At 34.4% G+C, this 20,599-nt stretch overlaps 2 protein-coding genes and 1 long non-coding RNA gene across 5 annotated transcripts in view; 1 reads left to right on the forward strand and 2 right to left on the reverse strand.

The window, feature by feature from the left end:
- Positions 1-304: 304 nt before the first annotated feature.
- LOC124454688 lies at positions 305-16,823 on the reverse strand. The gene is made up of 3 exons (XR_006951569.1): positions 16,740-16,823; positions 9,852-9,861; positions 305-316 (listed from the first exon to the last, which is right to left on the reverse strand). It is a non-coding gene; the product is annotated as an uncharacterized LOC124454688 (long non-coding RNA).
- Positions 10,133-19,984, forward strand: LOC124454686. 3 transcript variants are annotated; one of them, XM_047005465.1, is made up of 7 exons: positions 10,133-10,461; positions 11,838-11,950; positions 17,250-17,305; positions 17,733-17,820; positions 18,001-18,143; positions 19,018-19,182; positions 19,416-19,984. In XM_047005465.1, the coding sequence occupies exons 3-7, from the start codon at positions 17,281-17,283 to the stop codon at positions 19,673-19,675; spliced, it is 681 nt and encodes a 226-aa protein (XP_046861421.1). In that variant the 5' UTR covers positions 10,133-10,461; positions 11,838-11,950; positions 17,250-17,280; the 3' UTR covers positions 19,676-19,984. The 3 variants fall into 3 exon arrangements, with proteins under 3 accessions (XP_046861421.1, XP_046861419.1, XP_046861420.1); XM_047005463.1 differs by lacking the exons at positions 10,133-10,461; positions 11,838-11,950 and having other exon boundaries at positions 17,052-17,305; XM_047005464.1 differs by lacking the exons at positions 10,133-10,461; positions 11,838-11,950 and having other exon boundaries at positions 17,052-17,305; positions 18,001-18,137.
- LOC124454910 (thyroxine 5-deiodinase-like) overlaps positions 19,852-20,599 on the reverse strand; it is a 1,359-nt gene continuing 611 nt past the window's right edge. The window contains 1 exon segment of the mRNA XM_047005663.1: positions 19,852-20,480. Within this exon segment, the coding sequence (XP_046861619.1) occupies positions 20,199-20,480 (282 nt within the window). The 3' untranslated portion in view covers positions 19,852-20,198.

Here is a 20,599-nt window from a genome sequence, read left to right on the forward strand (position 1 = left end):
AGGCGAGAAAAGGGATTTGCATTTGTTATACATCCCTCTGCAGTTATTAATTAAATCTTTTAATGGTTAAATATATAATTTCAGAAACACTGTAGTCTTATTTCTAAACAAAAGGATTGAAATAGCACAACTGAATGAGAGTAGTATCAATAAAGTTTTATGATTAGTGACTAACGTAATATTTTTACACAAAATGAGAAAAAAACAGCATCTTTTATACATTAAAGATTACTTTATGAATTTTATATAATTAATGTAACTTTTTTGTTGACTGGAGCTACTTTCCATTAGCCATAGATGGTCTAAGCAGTCGTATCTGTACCCTATCTGGCTTATTGTCAAAGAAAAAAATTTGTTCCAATATTTTTTACTTTAAAGGCTGCAGTGAAGTCAAATGCCTTTAAATAATCTTTTCCACATTATTTGGTATATTTTTGCTATTTTTCATGATGTTTTCAATAGCAGTAAGAACGTTTTTTTAGTTCTTTAAAGAAGCATCGAATTTTCCATGTATTTTGAGAAACACTTGTATAATGTTTTGATTCAACAAGAAAAATCGTTTTCCCTTTTGCACAAAGGAAGCCTTAATTGTCATGCTCATTTTTCATGCGTAGCTAACATGCCCTAAGTTGTAAGTTATACTAAGAAAAATAAGGCATATTCCATTCTTTTATCTCCTATATAAATATAATGGACCATCATTAAGAGGTAAGCCCAATTCTTATATATTTTAAAGCGATCATTTTTTAAATAAATTTGTAGCATGAAGGTTTGCCTATAATAATCAGCAATGTTAGATGCTATCGAGTCTAACGTTTTAGTATCAGCTTCTTTGGAGTACTTGAGGAAACATCTAGTTTTTTTAACAGGTCTTCAGATATTAAGAAACTTGGCTGCATTGAGCTTAAAGATAGATAGGTAAGTCATTATCTCTTGAAAATTAGATAATTAGAACAGTTTTCAATCAAGAAGGTGAAACTACATGGTAATAACTACATGGTAAGATTTGAAGGTCAAACAGAGTAACACTTACCGGAAATATAGTAAAATTGATACTTAGTAAAGAAGGAGGTTTTGTAAAGTATAAAATTTAGTGGAGTAGAAAGTTTAACAAAGAGAAGAAGGTTGAGTAAGGCAGGAGGTTTTGTAGAGAGAAGGTTGAGTAAGGCAGGAGATTTTGTAAAGAGAAGAAGGTTAAGTAAGGCAGGAGATTTTGTAAAGAGAAGGAGGTTAAGTAAGGCAGGAGATTTTGTAAAGAGAAGAAGGTTAAGTAAGGCAGGAGATTTAGTAAAGAGAAGGAGGTTATAAGGCAGGAGATTTAGGAAGAGAAGGAGGTTGGTGGGGTTTGAAAGAGAAGGAAGGGCAGGAGATTTAGAAGAAGAACAGGAGATTAAAGAGGGAAGAGAAGGAAGGAAGAAGGGTGGAAGGGGAAGGAAGAGAAGAATATTAAGTAAAAGGTAGGAGGACTTAGTGAAGAGAATTTCAAGGACAAGTATGATTGAAGAAAGAGAAGGAGGTTAAGTTATGAGATCTTTGTAAAGAAGAAGGTTACAAGGCAGGAGGACGAAAGAGAAGGAGGTTAAGTAAGGCAGGTTTTAAAGAGAAGGAGGTTGGCAGCTAGGAGATTTAGTAAAGAGAAGAAGGTTATAAGGTTAGGAGATTTAGAAAGAGAAGGATGTTGGAAGGGTAGAGGATTTAGTAAAGAGAAGAAGGTGGCAGGAGATTTAAAGAAGAAGGGGCAGGAGATGAAAGAGAAGAAGGTTGGTAAGGTGGAGATTTAGTGAAGAGAAGGTGGATGAAAGAGAAGGCAGGGAAGAAGGAAGAGATGAAAGAAGGAAGAGGAAGAAGGTTAAGGAGAAGAAACAGTGGTGAAGAAACAGTGAAGAAGAAGGCAGGAGATTTAGTAAAGAGAAGGAGGTTATAAGGCAGGAGATCTTTTGTAAAGAGATGAAGGTTAAGTAAAGGCAGGAGATTTAGGAAGAGAAGAAGGCAAGGCTGCATGAGATTTTGTAAAGAGAAGGAGGTTAAGTAAGGCAGGAGATTTAGTAAAGAGAAGGAGGTTAAGTAAGGCAGGAGATTTTGTAAAGAGAAGAAGGTTAAGTAAGGCAGGAGATTTAGTAAAGAGAAGAAGGTTAAGTAAGGCAGGAGATTTTGTAAAGAGAAGGAGGAGTAAGGTGGTGAGATGAAAGAGAAGAAGGTTGGTAAGGTAGGAGATTTTAGAAGAGAAGAAGCAGTGGATAAGAGAAAAGGTTGTGAGATGAAGAGAAGAAGGAGGAAGATGCAGGAAGAGAAGATGAAACATTTAATGAAGAAGAGAAATGGTAGATCATGGAATGAATGGAAGGAAGAAGTAAATATGGATTAATGGATTCTTTGAATGTGGAAGCAGATATCAACGTTTTATAATTTGTTTATTTTGAAAAAACACAACGTGCTATATGAACGTGCAAGTCTTATTAAATGTGAGAAACCATATCATGCCATGAAGAATAAAATATAATAATTTTAAAAAATATCTCTTTAAAAAAGGCAGCTAACAACATGGTAAAACTCAAAAAGATGCAGTTATTTTGAGTATGATTTGACGATATCAGCTTCATTTAGATAAACATGTTAAAAACTCACATTTTCTCCATTTCATTGATTGAAACAATATTTTTTATTACTTCATGAAATTAACACAATTTTTTTTGCATATTTGCTTATAAACAAAAATATATTTGCATGACGTGTTGAGAGATATATTGATCATTGTCATGAAATTATAAATATTTATGAAAACTCTTCATGGTTTAATTTTCATTTCACTGGTTTTCACGTTAATAAAACCTTGATAAGCAAGATTTTTACCATTTAGGTTGGATTGATAACAACCATTATACCACCAAGCTCCTTTGAAGGAAGTAGCGCAATTTCTTCCATCATTATCATTATCTGAATCTTTGGTTGAAAACTTCATGTTATTGTGATAGGATAATTTATCCCCAGCAGTTCCTGCAAAGTAGAAATGGTTCTATAGTTTTCTGGTTATTTGTATTTTAAAAACGTACAAGACATTGTTCATATCATTCTGTCATTATTCACAATAAGCTTTATACGCAACATTCCATGCATTTAATGATGCATTTATATTATATTAAAAGGATTTGCTAAACAGTTTTTTTTTGTGGTTGGCTTGATTCAAACACACAGGAATAAAAACAGAGTTAAGAAAAGCATTGTGAGTTATTTACACAGCATTTTTACGAAAGAACATTCCCAAGTCTTTAGATATGGCGATTCAACACTTCAAAAGAAGTTGTTATATGAAGTAACAATAAATGATCTTCATACTCAGACATGTTTAAAATTAACGCACAGCAATTTAAATTTCCGTCTTTATATTGCCTGATTCAAGCACACGCATCGACCAAACAGAGGACGAATTATACTTTTCTTATTTTATAAATTTCTTGCTGCAGGCTTACATTTTTGCATGCTTTGCAAGAAAACATCTTTTCATATCATTAAAAATTACAAATAAACCGCTCTTTTTTGCGTTATAGTTTTTCCAGATTACACATAGGAAAACAAGAGCAAAGGCAAGCTAAAGTGCTTAGACCTGTTTCAAATGTCGCATTTACATGAGCCGAATGCATTCAAAACAAACATAGATGATTAATTTTATCGCATTTTCTTTTGTTTTTAATGCGTTTGACATGTAAAATGTAACGTTTTAGACGGGCTAAAGCCGAGCTTTGCTAATAGATAATATTCAGATAATTATTATCTTTCTGAGGAATACTATTTGTCTTAAAGTTACTGAATATCCTGCTCTTTAAAGCGATCTTACGAATGCATTTACATTGTCTAAATGTAAAGTATAATGCATTGTATATTGTCTTTCTTGGGTTGATTTCAGACGATACATTTCTTTACCCTTAGGGCGGGCTTTCAGGCTGAAATGTTGTATTTAATTTCTGCCAACAAATATTGTGTTTAGACACATACATTTCACAATCTGATTGCTACCAGTGAGTTCCGCCGACTATTGTAGTGGTATAACATGAAATTTTCAAACTTATTTTCAATTGCACATTGTTGTTTTTAAAGTTTTGCCATATTTAAATAACCAAATAAGACAAGAGCATGCAGTTCATTTCTTCCAGCCCTGCTTAGCCGGGCTGGCCCAATTGATGCAGTATGAGCCTGTTAGAACCTCGCTTCCATCAAGCGCATCTCGCCAAGCTGGATCTGCCCTGCTCTTTTCATATGAAACCAATTTCAAAAAATTGTAAATAATATACGAGGCGAGATCTCGGCAAAGCTACCTAGCCTGGCATAAGCAAACTGGCCCGTCTCATATGAACTGGTCCTAAGGTACAATCTGTCAACGCAATTTGCTATCACATACACTCATTTTCTTCAATATTTTCTTACCTGTGTATTTTCCAATACTTAATTTATACTTAGAATTTTCATCCTTTACGACAAAATCTTCATATTCAGCGTATTTTTTAGTGCCTGATGTGTTTACTAGATCAATTCGAAGTTTGTTTTTCTTTGCAGATGTTAGTCGATGTATCTTGTCCAATCCAAGCCAGAATTCCGATTTAAGATTACCAAAGCCACGTTTATATCCGCCCAACCCAGATAAAGTCTGTATTTCCATTTTTATATGTCTTTGAATTACAGTCCAACCACCACCCGATGACGTCATGTCACAGAAGACCTCAAAGTATCCTTTGCCATCAGGATCAACTAAGTATATTCCATCGTGTTTTACACCTTGTCTGTAAAGATGTGCGCAGTCTTTTTCTGATGGATATAAAAACATTAACTAACACAAAGAAATTAAATGAAAGAAAATGTTATTACTGAATAAATATTACTCCTTACTCGAATCTAATGTCTTTTCTAATTTGAAAATCATTCTTACCTCTTTTCGAGTTATTTGTAAGTTCTTCATTTTCCATGTAAAGTGTTTTCAATTGTTTTCAAGACTTTTAACTCCGTTTGATATTGCCATTTGTGCTTCAAGTTTTTTCATTTTGTGACGAAAGATCAACCATTTTCAATTCAACTTTCTTGATTTTTGTTGTAATTTTACCAATTTATAAGTTTGTGTTTGTCCTATTAATTTTGTTAGCGTTAACTTAAATGTTTGTAGATGTTTGTTATGGTTTGAAGATCCTGATATGTTTGAAGCGTTTTTATTTGTCCGTCTATTATTGCAATTTGTGTTTTCAAAGTTGCATTGTTTTGACCGGATTTTATGGTGCGTTTCATGTCATGGCTGAATGTTGAGTAGAAATCTTTTAAATAATCTTCCTTTTCATTTGTTAATCTCACTCTGCAAAAGTAAGAACATTAAAGTGAGTCATGGAAAGGTTTTCAGATGAAATATTTCACACTGTAAACAAGGAATCGAGGCAGACTTATATCAAGTACATACATGACATAGCTAACAACTTACTAAAAATGTGTAATGCATATGTCTTATTCTCCCATACACAAATTTAAACAAGAAAACTTTGGCTTTGAGCTGATTTGAGAAATCCTTAGTTAATCATGTTTGTATACTTTCTGAGCATTGAATATTAACTACAACTCGACAACTTGTACTAAAGGTTATTAATATTTAAAAAGAAATACGCCATAGAAGCGTTTCTAACACAGTCTTTTTGGCGTTCAACAAAGCGCATTAAACATTTCCAAGTTCTTAGTACTTTACACTAAACCATAGCTTACCCTTGAATATTAACAACAATGCAGCTAATTGCCACCAATGCAATTAATAAATCTCACCATCTTGTCTCGTCTCAAATGTCTTACAAGTAATCACTTCAGGTTGAGATGAAGATCGAGGCTCTTTATATATATGTGTGTGTCCAGCATAAATAAATTGAGAGGATAAAGAAGCTTTGCATATTTATACAGACTAATTTGTTTCAGCATATAATTGAACTAATTTAAATAGTTTAAATATGTTGAACAGTTTGTACACATAGCCACAAACTGGACATTGTTTTAATTTTAAAGTCGAATTTACTCAACTTAGAAGAAGTTTAGAAAAATTGACTCAAAAACTTAAAATCGGTAGTTTAGAAGATTGCATTACAAGCATTTCTCTTAAATAAATGGCCCTTATTTCCATAATTTCAAAAGACGATAGATGATTTCTGACATTTTAAAATGAAATGACGAGCTTTAACGTAAACATATCGGCATGCTTACCAGTAAGACGACGAGGTGATTAATATTACAGGATAGGCAAGAGGCGTGACATCAGTATGCATTGAATTGCGTATTATGTTAGATGACAAGAGTTAAGAGAGCTTGTTGAGGTTCGGTTTGTGCTTGATGTGAAGTTTCAGTTTGTTAGAAAGAGAGCGTGGTGTTAAGATGAAAACATGAATGGTTGTAGCTGATTTTGCAATGTGGTGAAAGAAGGCGTTTGCAGCCATGTGAGTTTGTCGGAATGTGTACGGTGAGATGAGTTGTACCACCACGCACGGGAATTACATCTCGCACATGAAACATAAACACGCAAAGATTTTAGTAGAAGATGGAATACTGTTTTTAAAAACAGATCTTTTATTTGCAGGACGAGAACAAAATTGATTTTTAAGTCGGGTTTTCGTGCCCAGCCATCTCCGTGTTTTCTTTTGCCGAAAGGCGTGCGAGCGACAATGTAAGAGTCAGTATGCCTGGTTTGTTTGAGTTAGTTCACCGATGCATGCGTGTACAATCGATGATCATGAACGCGAATCGTTTTCAAAGCCCGATTGTGTGATTCACGTTCAGCCGCAGCCACAGCCGATTCTGTGATGTAATCATGAAGAAAGTTTTGTAAGTCTCCGTTCAGGGATGCGGCGTGCAACCGTTCATTGCCGCATTTGAAATTCGAAAGCTTCTCTTTAGCGACTAGAAAGCGCAATATTGTCGCAAGTCGTGGTCACCAGGCCAGGTTTACACGCAAGTAGCTGATTGACCATGTTGTTTAATCAATTACGATAAGTCACGAAGAGATTGGCAAAATGGTGCCGTGGAGAATTATTGTCAATTTCAGTCGTTCGTCATAGCAGCTTGCCGGGTGGGTTTAGATGGGCGATGCTGAACAATAGTTTGTCATATCAGCCGATGGGGTTGTTGCGCAAAGTTTTATTTATATACCATACTGTTTATGGAATGCCAGGGCAGTTTGACATCAAGCAAATGATATTGCCGATGTTCATGAGCTGGAATGATGGGGCGAAAGAGCTTAGTGGTAATGTTAACCAGGCATAGTAATCTGTTAGGTCTGGCCATGGAGTTAGGAGGTCATAGTTCAGTTGAAGAGCTGAGCTGTTGATTCGAATGTGCCGCTTTGTCAACATTCTGCCTTTTGAGCTCCTAGCGCTGCAGTTTCAGCTCGAGAGTGGGTCCTCATTCAGCAATTCAAACTTGGAGTCCCATCTTGTTTCAAACCTCAGGGTCCTTATCTAGTATTAAAACCCCAGTAATTTAAGTCAAAATTGGCCAGACAGTGACCCCAACACTCTCTCGAGAAGCTAAACTACAGCGCCTCTTTAGGAAACCTTCAAAACAGGGCTCTACGTGACAACAACAATCTATTCCAAGATCTTTCCCTTCAGGCTCACAATCCAAAGGTTCTATGGCTCCTAAACCCATAAACATGCAGACCACAAAGCACACCACCTCCACTCAAGACCAATAGTCTCATCCATAAACTCTACAACTACAAACTATCGAAATACTTATGCTCGTTACTAGCCCTTTAGTTCCCAACGATTACACCACTAAAGACTCTTTCACCTTGTCGACGAACTAAACAACCAAGACATCAACAGCAAATATATCGTTTCCTTTGATGTCAAGAGCCTTACTAACATTCCACTAACTGAAACAATAGACAATGCACTCGACTTATTATTTACACAACAAACCCAACTTCCACATCAACAGATATGACTTAAAACAATTGTTCAACATCGCTACATCACAAACCCACTTTCTCTTTAACGAACACTTTTATGATCAGACTGACGGGGTGGCAATGGGTTCTCCACTGGCACTAGTATTTGCCATAATCTCTTCATGGGCTATCATGAAAAGAATTGGTTAATAACTATGACGGATCAAACGTACTTTTACAGACGTTACGTAGATGATATTTTTGTATATTTGACAACGAAAAAACGACGCCCATTGTCTTTAATTATTTAAACCTTACAACACACAAACATTACCTTTACAGTAGAAAAGAACACGACAATAAATTGCCTTCCTAGATACTTATCAATAAAGACACAACTTCAGACAAATGCATAACTTCCGTCTTTCACAAGAAAATCCTACACTGGACTCTAATGAACTTTTTTAGTTTTATTCACGTAATTATAAAACAGGACTTATAAAACTCTCCTTGAACGCATCCACAGAATCAACAATACAACAAACGGCTGCGAAAATGACACATAAACACACTAATCGAAACTTTAAAACGCAATTTTTCCTGTCCATTTCATAGACAAAATATCCAACATTCAACGACAAAATACAATCGTATCAATGCTACCTAGATGAACCTAACCAAAACAAACCAAACACATACTATTTCAAACTTCCTTACATTGGCTCATACTCACACCAATTTCAACAAAAACTACGGAAGTTAACAAAACGCTTCTATGTTAATTTAAAAAATCACTGTCTTCATCCTACAAAATAAAAAAATCTTTTAGTTTTAAAACAGTATTCCATCTCTACTAAAAATCTTGCGTGGTTTATGACCATGTGCGGGATGTAATTCCCGTTACGTTGGTGAGACAACTGCCATCTCTCCACACGCATCAAAGAACACACACATTCCGACAAAACTCACATATTTTTTAAACACCTTCACACTTCACCACATTGCAAATCAAAATACAACCATTCATGTTTTCGCATCTTAGACAATCGCCAACTCTCTCTTTTTCTCTTAAACTGAAAGAAGCGCTATACATCAAAAAACTCAAACCAGACCTCAACAAACAAATATATCACATCAATACTATATTTAACCTGTAATATAATATCTAACACTAATTTTGTAATTTAATACACTTAACGATAATCACATACATATATATATATCCTGTAAATAGTTAATCACCTTCATTCGATGTACTGAAGATGGCATAAGCATGCCGAAACATGTTTACGTTAAAAAAACTCGTCGTTCATTTAAAATGTCTGAGGTCTTTATTTATCATAAAACAACAACACTAGCTAATTAACATAAAATTAATGAATAAAGACTTATTGTGGTATTGTGGTAACAAGCTGTTAAATAAGTTGTACTTCATTGATAGCTTGCTTGCGATGTTATAGATTTTTAAGAAAATAATTTAAAAATAAGAAAGAGTTATAATCAAAGCACAAGGCTTTACACTGAGTGTTGTTTTTTGCTAAAAAAAGAACCGAGATCTTAAAAAATTTCCAATTAAATGCTCTTCATGACGTCACCCTATAAGGGAGCGACATCCAAAACAAGGCTTGCATTGATATAAAGACTGTTTATTAAAAATTGGTGCAATTAAAAAGCTTTTAGCAGTATCCTTTGACGATTCTAATTTCATCATTTGAATAGGATCTAGCAAAACGTGTGTAAAAGAGCACGTATGCTGGATGTTGTTGACGTAAAGAAATAACTAGGAAACTTAATAAAATACGAGGTATTTGAATATCCCTTGAGATTTTCTATATAACTCTTTCAAAGAAGTAATATGCTTAAGGTTTCTATATTTTTATTATTCTATATTAACCTCTGAGTGAAGAGAATGAGTTCAATCTTATAATTTTGTAATTTAGCTGTGTCAAGTCACAAAAGAAGAGCTTCTTTTGATTCATTCAATACTAGTTAGATCAATAAAAATAAGAAGTTCCTTTTTTTGGTTGGTTAACGACGAGGAATTTCCTCTTTTAATTCGGTCAATACTAGGAAAGAATGTCCGTTAAATGAGAACTCGACCTTATGACAACATTACTATCAAAGCTGCGTTAGTATGCAAAGGTCGCCATAGTTTGAAAATTTTACATCAGCTACTTTCTTTTTGAAGAAACACGTAGCTATTTAAATGCGCTTGTTGAAGTGATTGGAGACTTAGGAGCGTGGAGCGCCATATACGTCAGAGGAAATTACTTTTTACGTCATATCATCAAAAAAATTTGAGCTTGCTGTTTACAAAGTTAAAGTTATGTTCAATGGTTATGTTACACAGCATGGCATTTAAAAACAATAAAAAACACGTTTTTTCTTGATAATTTTGAAAGTGATATGGAAGGCAATCCAACAAACATCATTCGTAATAAATTAAATGGTTTGAACCCGAGAGTATCGTTGCATGTTTGTGGATGTAGATCGTCCAAGCTAGAAGAGTCCTGAGAAGGACTGTTGTTGTTGATGTTAACTGACGTTCTGAAAACCTTATAGCGGTAAGCCATTTCAGTTTTTAGCCTGAATAGTCGGCTAATGAAGATCAAGAAGGTTACCAGTCAATTGAGAATAGGAATTTGAGTATGTTGATCATTAGCATTAACCAAGCATCAACAGTTGATGACGAACCATGGCGCGCCATTCTTCAATAATAAGTTAAAAATAAGAGTAACGTTGACAGATGTTTTGATTTCTAAAGAATCCATGTAGTTTGTGGAAAGTACTCTAAAAGCTGACTTTTGACCGGGCATGGTGCAATAAATTTTAAAGTCTTTGTTTCCTGTCGCTCTCATTCAACTTTATATATGGAAGTCAACATTCTTTGTTTGACACTCCGTTGTCAACGTCGTAAATGTTCAATTATGGATAGTAACAAGAAATGCTTATGCTATTAAGAAATACCAAATGGATGTGACAGATTGTGCATGGAAGCCGTTGAACAACATAAAAACAAAAAATACTTATAAACATTAGTCCGCGTCTCTAACAATAAAAACAAGGTTGACATTGATATATAAAGACTGTTTGTTAAAAAATGACGAGTGGCGCAAAATCATTGAACCTTTTGAAACGATATACTTTGCATGATAATTCGAAATTCATCATTTGAACAGTAGCCTGGACAATGAGAATATTTGGACTTTTCGAGCTCAAAATTTAAAATAAACGGACCTATATATCCTTATAATACAACGGTATCTGTGGTTCCAGTTCACTAATTGCACTTTGCATGATTATATCCGGCATCTATCGACCTTGATAAGATAGTTTTTACGCGAAGATTACAACTCTTTAAGTTTCTATCAACATGTTGTATGTTTCAGTTAATAACTTCATGCGCATTTAATATAAACGACAAGTTTTTTGAAAATAGACATGTTTCGACATCTCATGATGCCATCTTCAGTATGAGTGAAATAATAAGTGTACAAGGTTTATATAAAAGTAATATGATACATAAATTACAACAATAAAAAGGAAATAAGATAAATTAGTTGGGAGCGTCCGAGCGTATTATAAACTTGAACTTGAACATTGAGGTCAGGGTTAGTTTGGTTAATGTGGAGTGCTTCTTTGATTTTAAGGGTGAATGAGGTGTCGGCAGTGTCGATGATTTTGAAGCAAGAGGGTGAATATTTGGTTTTACATGAGTGAGATTTAAGAAGGTGTCGGTAGATATGAGAGTTTTTGTCTGTTGTGGTATGTTCCCTGATTCTGGTGGATAAATGGCGCGAAGTTTCGCCAATGTATCGGGAATTACATCCCGCGCAATTGAATTCATATATCACCATAGATTTAATTGAATCAGAGATTGGGTCTTTGAATGAGAAAAGGTTTTTGATTTTAAATGATGTGAAAATGACCTTCTTACTAGATCCGCCTTAGTATACTAAAAACACGCTTCTTGGGATTTTGGAATCTTGTTTAATGTTTTCGATTTGTTGGTATACAACACTTTGGAGTGTGTCTAACTCTTGCAAGTCACGGGTAGGTTTAAAAAACTTTAATTTGCATTGAAAAGTTCGAACAAAGTTTTTGCTACCTGAGCTCTCGGAAATCTCTATTTCCATGTATGCTCATTTGAATGTGCTCTTGGTGTCAACTGAACAATCAATCATCCAAGAATCACTGTAGATATATGGTGTTAACTTGAAAATCACAAGGTATTATGACATCGAAGAGCTATATTGCCTATTGTAAAAATTCAAATGCATTGAAAAATGATATACTTACTTAAGCCATGAAACAGCACAATATACATTAGTGGTAAGGTGTAAGTATACTTATAATATACGCATTTTGTAAATCCTGTAATTATAGAGAGATGCAAGGTTGGATCAGCGCCCACAGTCAAAATAAATTATAAAGAAATTCGATCAAGCTATACGCAAGTACATCTCACCCCGCCGATTTTAATGATTTCTCAATTCTCTCTTCCTCCTCCGACAAATATGACCTTATGATTCATGAAAGCCTTCTTATATCCAAACTTAAACCCTCTCTTAACACCCAAGGCAACTCAATCCCCCTTCACCTTCTTTAATATACCGCCATTCTCACTTAATTCCGTCATCTAAATTTCCTACTCCTCTCACATGTAATTTAACACCCCATATTATATGCTTGTATTAAAACCTCGTGTATATACGCAAGTATGTTCTTTGAATAAAGTGCAACGTTAAAATAATTCGACGTCTGCCGTAAGAAAAACCGGCTACCACTTTCACAAGTGCACGACGGACAAGTTTGTTTTGCAATAATAAGTTTTGAACCATTACAAAAGTTTCGTCGAAATAAAACTTTGATTATATATATTTGTTTTGACTGAATATGTAAGAGCACCTAGATCCAATCAGACTTTAACATGCATGTTCTCTGTTAGATAGTAGGGAGTTTTAGCAGAGCCTACGAGTACGACTACGAGTACGATTTACGTCATTTTGGCGCAAAAACATTGTTGCGACAACAAAAACACGTAGCCGTCATCAATCTGAGTACGATGTTTTGTAAAAAATTCGTAGTCGCGACTACGATGTCTTTTTAAGCAAAGAAAGTAGGTATATTTCTTCATTCTGTAAGAAATTAGTTTACAGTACTATTTTCGAGCATCCAGGCTTTAATTTAGAACTCTTTTTGAGCGCAGATGTACATTAAAAAGGAAAATATGACCTGCAAAACTTTCATGTATTTCGTACGCAAAGTGAAAGGTACACAAACAATAAAATAGTGTAAATATATCGTACATAAAACTTAAAATAGTGAAGATTTTTCAGTCTAAAGAGTCCTATATTCTCGCAAAACCAGTATCATCGATTCTTTGATATCATTATTGTCAAATAAAGCCGTAGCTGCTTCGCAAACGTCGGTGTTTTACACAATAAAAAGGCTCGTTCTGTTGTTTACAACTAAAGCAAAATTTTGACGAAGCGACAACGACAACAAACATCCTCGTGCCATTCCCTTACACGGTCAAATTTCGTACTCGTAGTCGTAGTCGCACTCCTGCTAAAACTCCCTAGTAGCCATGCCAACATACCAAGCTTCATAACATTCAAGATTTACTTGAATACAATTAACTCGTGTAACGCTAACGAACCACTTATTTGCAAAAGATAAACAATTTGTAATTATGGAAAGTGTAAGTTATACACATAATCTAAACATAAGTTATAAGCTGGGTGCTTAGAACTTCAAGTGTATGTATATAAGTCCTGTTCATATGAGCCGGGCTGGCCCGCTTTACCGAGCTTGCCCGGCAGTAGCAACATCTCATCTCTTTTAGTATTTACATATAATTTTAAATTTGATTCATATGAGCGAAGGGCTGGCCCGTTTTGCCGGGATGTCGCTTAAACGAGGCAGGATCTCGGCATAAATGGGTTCATGTGAATGCACAAGGCGGGCTAGACCGGCATGCCGAATTAAACATCATACTAGTGCGCATGCTCATAAAATTCAATGCGATGCAAAATACAAGGCAAGCAAAAGAACAACTTTCGGTGGACCATAGACTAATGCATAACATCATTGAGTTTCTTTCAGCTTATAAAAGTAACATAAAGTATAGGGATTTGGACTTTTATGCTGCCTGCGTAAATAATTATTTCTGTACTTAGTCGGGCTAGCCCGCGTCATGTGAATCAAATAATAAACTGGCCCTGCAAAGTCGGCCAGCCCGGCTCACATGAGCATGCCCTAAACTAATAATAATTCATTATTTATTTACATCACATTTTTTTGACTTAAAGACACCCGTCATACTGAGGTAAAATTTACTCAACAAACGTATCTTTAACTTCATCGATCAGATGCCTTTATTTTAACAGTCGGCGTTGATCTAACGGCAGTATAGAAACAAACAATACTTCCACTTTATAGAAATTTTTGTGTAGCGCATATCTTATTACGCATGTAATAAGCATAGTGGCAGCCAGTAATTTGCATTTTCTGACCAATAGGAGCACTGTGATGGCCAGTCGCAGCCAGTAATTTAATTAAATATACAGCACAAAGTTACACGGTAAAGTGAGACTACTGTTTCTTTCTATAGACCATTTGCACCTACGTCATTAACATCTTAGCACTCGTTGCAAAGGCGCATCTGGAGGACAAGCATCAGCACTGACAGGCTGACAGCACATGCATATGTTTTGAATATAGTATGGCAAATCTTTTTCCGAAAACCGATAAAGCCAAGAAAGGCTTGCTTTCTGGCTACACGAACTCATTTGGTTCTGCAGACTGTAAAGAACAGTAGTCGGTAGCCAATTTTGCAGCATTTATAATTATAGGATTTACAAACTTTAGATATATTATGAGTATAACTTACATTCTCCCACCATTGAAGAACTGCTTGTCCTGGTAAAACTGTTGATATGTTGTTTTCCAATGCATTGAATTTTTACAATAGGCTTGGCCTTCAATCTAATATTTTGTCAGTGTCAAGTTGACAACATATCTAAAGTTGCAGCTATCTGAATAATTCTTCAATGGTTAATACTTGGTTATTAAGTATGAATGATTTCAACAAAAAACCGCCATAAACTACTTTAAATGTAATATATATGTTAATTTGGATATGTACGATAAACACAAATCATAAAATTCCAAAGCTCTAGTGACATACTTTAATGTTCACAGCAGAGAACTTCGACTCCAAGAGAACATTCAAGCGAGCATACATAGAAATAGAGACTTGTGAATTCAGCGTCCACTTCGTTCAAACACAATCAACTCTTTGTCAATCGAGCTTTCGTGAGATTGTTCTTTGAGATCGTATTAAAGCACCACATATATTGCTCTTGTAAAGCAATTAAATGCGATTTGGGTGTTGCGATTGTGGTTGTGTTTAGGGGTTTTATGTTCTTGGATTGCAGCCAACCTCCAGGGACTTATCGACAATGGGCTCACCCAAGACGGCTGATGCCCACAATAACACTAATAAAATGCTTTTAAACGTGTAACTGTGTAAGCATAAGTAATGTGAAAAATCATTTTATGCCCACGAAGACGAAAACAGTCACATTACAAACTCATAAGGCCGCAGTCGTTTTGACTATGATTTGATTACATTAGTTTCATTTAGATAAACATGTTAGAAACTCATATTTCATCAACATCATTGATTGAAACAATATTTTTTATTATTTCATGAAATGATTACAGTTTTCTTGACTTCTAGCTATAACAATTTTTTGCACATTTTCTCATAGTAAACAGCAAGTGTAAATGTTTAAGACATATTACATGACGTATTGTCATTGATATTGATCATTGTTATGAAATCTTAAATATTTATGAAAATTCTTCATGGTTTGATTTTCATTTCACTGATTTTCATGTTACCAAGACCTCTCCAAAACATATCTTTGCCATTTAGGTTGCTATCATAACAATGATTATACCACCAAGCACCTTGGCTGCCAGTGGCGCAGCTTCCTTCATATTTGTCATTATCATAATCTTTTGTTGAAAACGCCATGTCTTTATGATATTTCAATGCATCCCAAATATTTCCTGAAGAGTGGTAATGGCTTTTGGTGTTAATTATTCTGATAGATCTTAAAAAGTTATTCAGAAAATTCTAAATTTCATTTTGGGTTTAAATTTTGGTGTTTCGATGGCCTAATTTAAACACAGGACTAGACCAAAAAGAGAACTTATTGAATTTATGTTATTTATAAAATTTCTTACTCCAGGCTTACAATTTTGCATGCTTTAAAAGAAAAAATCTTTTCATCTCACGAAAATTTACAAATATACCTTTCCTTTTTGTGCTGTCATGCTTGCACCATTCCTTTCCTTGGTTATATAAAGACAAGACAAAAGAAATTGTACGTAAAAGGGCTTAAATACGAGCGGTACTTGTAGATAATATTAGACAATCGTTCATCTTTCGCAGGAAATTAAATTTTTCTATTAAAAATAATCTTGACAATGTATGGTGAATTTTTTAGCTGTAAAGGTGGTATTTTTGTTGTGATTGACATTCTTTACGATTACTAGCAACGGAAACTTAAATATTTCTTACCTACTTTTGCAGGTGCCAAGGTCTTTCTGCAAAAGCAAACTTTGATTTAAATAAATTAAAAGCTTAAAGCAGTGTTTCAACGAGACAAAAATACTTTCTTAATAATGTATCACTGTTGTTAAGCTCTATTATGAGTTTAAAAGTAAAGAAATACACAAAAATGCATTTTTCCAGTGTATGATCCAGTGTAATGATATGATCCAGTGTAATGACGCCAAGGCGCGAAACTTTATAAGATTATTCAACTACATAATGAAAATCATGTTAAAACCACGAGAAGTTAAACTTGAATCCTTACTTCATTAGTATTTTCTCTGATAGCATAATTTTTAATTTTGTAAATATGCATTAAAGATGAACTTTAAGCGAAAATCTAAAAGGAAAGAATTCTAAAATTTGTCACTTGATTCCAATTTGTACTATCACTACTATGGTATGGCGTATGGGTGAAACATGTTTTACTGTTGGTTGACAATATTAGTGATTAATAAAGCAGGGATGATTTTCATATTAAAATTTATAATTTTTATTGCCTATTATGTTATATTTTTTAGATGTTGATCGTCCAGCTTTGTGCAGTCCTGAAAAGAATTCTTGGTGTTGACGTGTTACTTGATTCTGATGATCAAAGGATGTCAAAATGTCAATCATTAACAACACCAACAGTCATTTTCAGGACTGCTCGAACCTTGAAGATCTACATCTACAAGTATTTAGCTTTACTCATGTTTTATTTTTCACCATCATCTCTTGTAGGAAAGGGAGAAAAAATGTTAATTATACTGATATGAGATCCAATTGTGAAAGTGATGGTAAGGTATTGTACGTACAGTGATCTCATAGCTACGTAGCTATTAATGAAAATTATAATTGCTCTGTTTTACAGTAAAGTATGTGGTTATACACTCTGGTTTACATAGGTAGGAGAAGGGTGCATTTTATATTGTATCAGTTTACATGTACCTACATAGACACTGTTCAAAAAAATACTGATGCAACAAATGTGAATGTAGGCCCCACAATCATTTACTGACTGCATGATTGATCTAGTGCACTATTAAACATTTTACATTGTTTTATTGTAAAAAAGTTGAGATTATTAATTTAGTAGATATGCAATAAATATGTACGGGGATCCATACTTTACTTCCTTTTCAATGTCATGCCTGCATGTTTTATAGATTTCTCTTGTTTTAAATTGCTAAGTTTTTGTATTTATGACTTCATGATATGTTTCAGATGATTTTGAAGTTGATTTTGAACCACAAACAAAGAAGGCGAAGCATAAAAAGAAGGAAATGAACAAAGAGAAGAAAGGCGAGAGAAGGTGTGACCCAAAAATAGATTTTTAATTTTTGCTAAAGGGCATCATGCTGTTTTACACAGATATTATAGTAGATCTCTAATCCTTTATAAGCCTTTGTTTTGCCTTGTGTAATCCAATGTACACACTAATTTCTTCAATGTGTGATACAACAACGTCATGAGATTTTTTTTCTATTGTAAGGCCTTTCGTTCGTGAAAAGTTGCACCAAAGAGATATAGAAAAAGCAATTGAAATGTCACTAATAAATACACCTTATGACAGAAAGGATAATGATGTTAGACAAAATGAAAGCAGTCATATCAAAATAAATAGTGAAGGTATCGGTATGTAAAATTATAAATGAAACTGTGAAAAGTGATTACATCATGAAAGAGGAAAAAAGGTTGGGAAGCTGCCCTAATCTACGCAGTAATGAAGTAAATCCAATTCAAACAATGATTTTAGAACTTTTAAAGTTTTTCATTGTTAAACATTATATAATGCTGTCTTACATTGACCTCAAATTCACAATTTTAGTAAGACTCTTTTTCCCCATCACAAAGTCCTTAATTTTAAACTCATAATGTTTACAGAGTAATCAGTCAAAAGCACAAGTTTTGAAAATGAAAACTTTGTTATACTGTCCTAAATGAGGACAGAGAAGGATTTTCTCAGACTTTTATAAACTAGTCACCACTCTTAGTGGTCTGAATTTGACTGTTGAATTTAGGCACATAGTAGCATATATCCATCAATCACAGTTATAACTCGGTAACCTTAAAATTAGGAATGTTTAAAAGTGTGGACATATGAAGGTGTGTAAGGATGAAGGTGTGTATGGATGAAGGTGTTTATGGATGAAGGTGTGTATGTATAAGGGTGGATATTTATAAAGTTAAGGATGTATCAAGTTGTGGATGCATGAAGGTTTGAATGTATGATGGTGGGGATGTATGAAGGTATGGTGGGGATACATAAAGGTGGAGTGGGTATTTATGAAGGTGGTGATGCATGGATGAAGATAGTGATGTACATATGAAGATAGTGATGTGTTGCATGTAGTACTACTTTTAATGGTGTGATGAGCTTTCTAATTGACTTTTTGCATGGTATTATAGTGTGCGATTCAAAATGAAAATACATGATCATTATTATGTAAGATGCAGTACCATGTACATATAATGCTGATTGCTCTCTTACTCATTTAATCTAATTAAGATGATGATGCACGCGACACCTGCGATGCACGTGACACCTGCGATAAGAGTAGTGCTAAAGTGAACAAGATTCATGACAATGATGTCGAAAGTGATTCCAATGAAAAGAAAATTGTGAACCTGAAGAACGGCAAGAAAATGTCTGGTGAGAGTCATATGTTTTCCGGTAGGCTTTATTTTTGTATTTATAAAAATTGTCATTGATTTCAAGTGTCCTATTTGCATATAATGAAATTACCAAAATGCAGTTGGCATGATTATACAATCAAAATATCATAACAGTTTGATACATACGTAATTGCATTTGCTCGGAGCTTGTCTTTCGTGTTATTCTTATTAGTTTTTCTTCTAAAGACTGCTTATAATAACAAATTTTTGATACACATTTGTTTTACAAAGGGTCATCCGACTACAAATGCACCCCTGTTGTTGGTACAAAGGAGAAAAAGTCATCACCTATAAATTCTTCCAAAGAGAACTTTGGACCTTTGAAAAATGAAGGGAAAATTTCCACATTTTCATGCGTTGGTACAAAGGAGAAAAAGTCATCACCTATAAATTCTTCTAAAGAGAGCGTTAAGCATATGAAAAATGAGGGGACAATCTCAACATTTTCTTCACCTAAACTGTTTACAAACAAAACCAGCGGTTCTTTTTGATTTAAAATTGGCAGGTCTGCATGTCTATCCTACGACTTAAAACTTTTGCCATTAACCTTATATGATGCCCAAGTATTGACATGCAAAAACTGGTATTTGCGATAGATTTCAATTGTCTCGGTTGCCTGTTTTGACCAAAACTCCCCAGTGATCTCAAATATATATGCATGTTCTACTTTGGTTGCTCCTAACAGTCGATTCATTTCAATTGAATTCATGATCCACGTTTAGATATACTAAAAGCATAGAAACCTACATTGTCTTGTATTTTTAAGCTTTTGTAAGTTACAAGAAAAATATGCATGTGTATATGTCTTCAAAGTTCCTTTGTCGACGCATCCTTGTAAAAATCTCACTTTTGAAATATGTTTTTCCATATCTGTACATTATCATACATTAGGGCATTGTCACTCGCTTAAAAAATATTTTGGGATAAAGAAACAAAAGTCTCAACCTCAGGGCCAAAATATGTCAAAATGTCATTATACGAAGTTTGCATTCTGTACAGTTCTTGCTCGCTGGGTTAGATTGTCCATCTTCTAAATGTGTTTTTCTCGCGATATGACTCTAGCCAGTCACGTGCTGCTTTCATTGATGAATTCATTGGTCCCTGTCCGCCCACGTATGCGACTTTACCTTCTTCAATGGCGTAGAGTCTCTCAGGCAACGCCCCATAGGCCACATTTCCATTGCCGTCCATTGTATCTACCATTATTTGACATGGAAGATTGAGTTCTTGTAGCTTTTGCGCGGCTTTCCATCTTTCATATTGATTTCGATGCTTTCGTACTTTGATAAAGTTATTCTAAAAGGAAGTGAAATTGGCTTCCTTCATGACTTTATCAAGAAATCGTAAGACATGTTTTTCTCTACACAAAAGATTGTCAAATAATGAAAGGGACGATTCTTTTTCAAACAACATCT

Source organism: Xenia sp. Carnegie-2017, unplaced genomic scaffold (assembly GCF_021976095.1).
Source record: "Xenia sp. Carnegie-2017 unplaced genomic scaffold, XeniaSp_v1 HiC_scaffold_3, whole genome shotgun sequence".
NCBI lineage: Eukaryota > Metazoa > Cnidaria > Anthozoa > Malacalcyonacea > Xeniidae > Xenia > Xenia sp. Carnegie-2017.

What these genes read in the sequence shown, in the direction of transcription:
- LOC124454686 (XM_047005463.1), top strand. Translation starts at nt 17,134, where the DNA reads ATGTCAATCATTAACAACACCAACAGTCATTTTCAGGACTGCTCGAAC. An exon ending in GAGAAGAAAGGCGAGAGAAG is followed by an intron (nt 17,821 to 18,000) that starts GTGTGACCCAAA and finishes TTCTATTGTAAG; the next exon opens with GCCTTTCGTTCGTGAAAAGT. An exon ending in AATAAATAGTGAAGGTATCG is followed by an intron (nt 18,144 to 19,017) that starts GTATGTAAAATT and finishes AATCTAATTAAG; the next exon opens with ATGATGATGCACGCGACACC.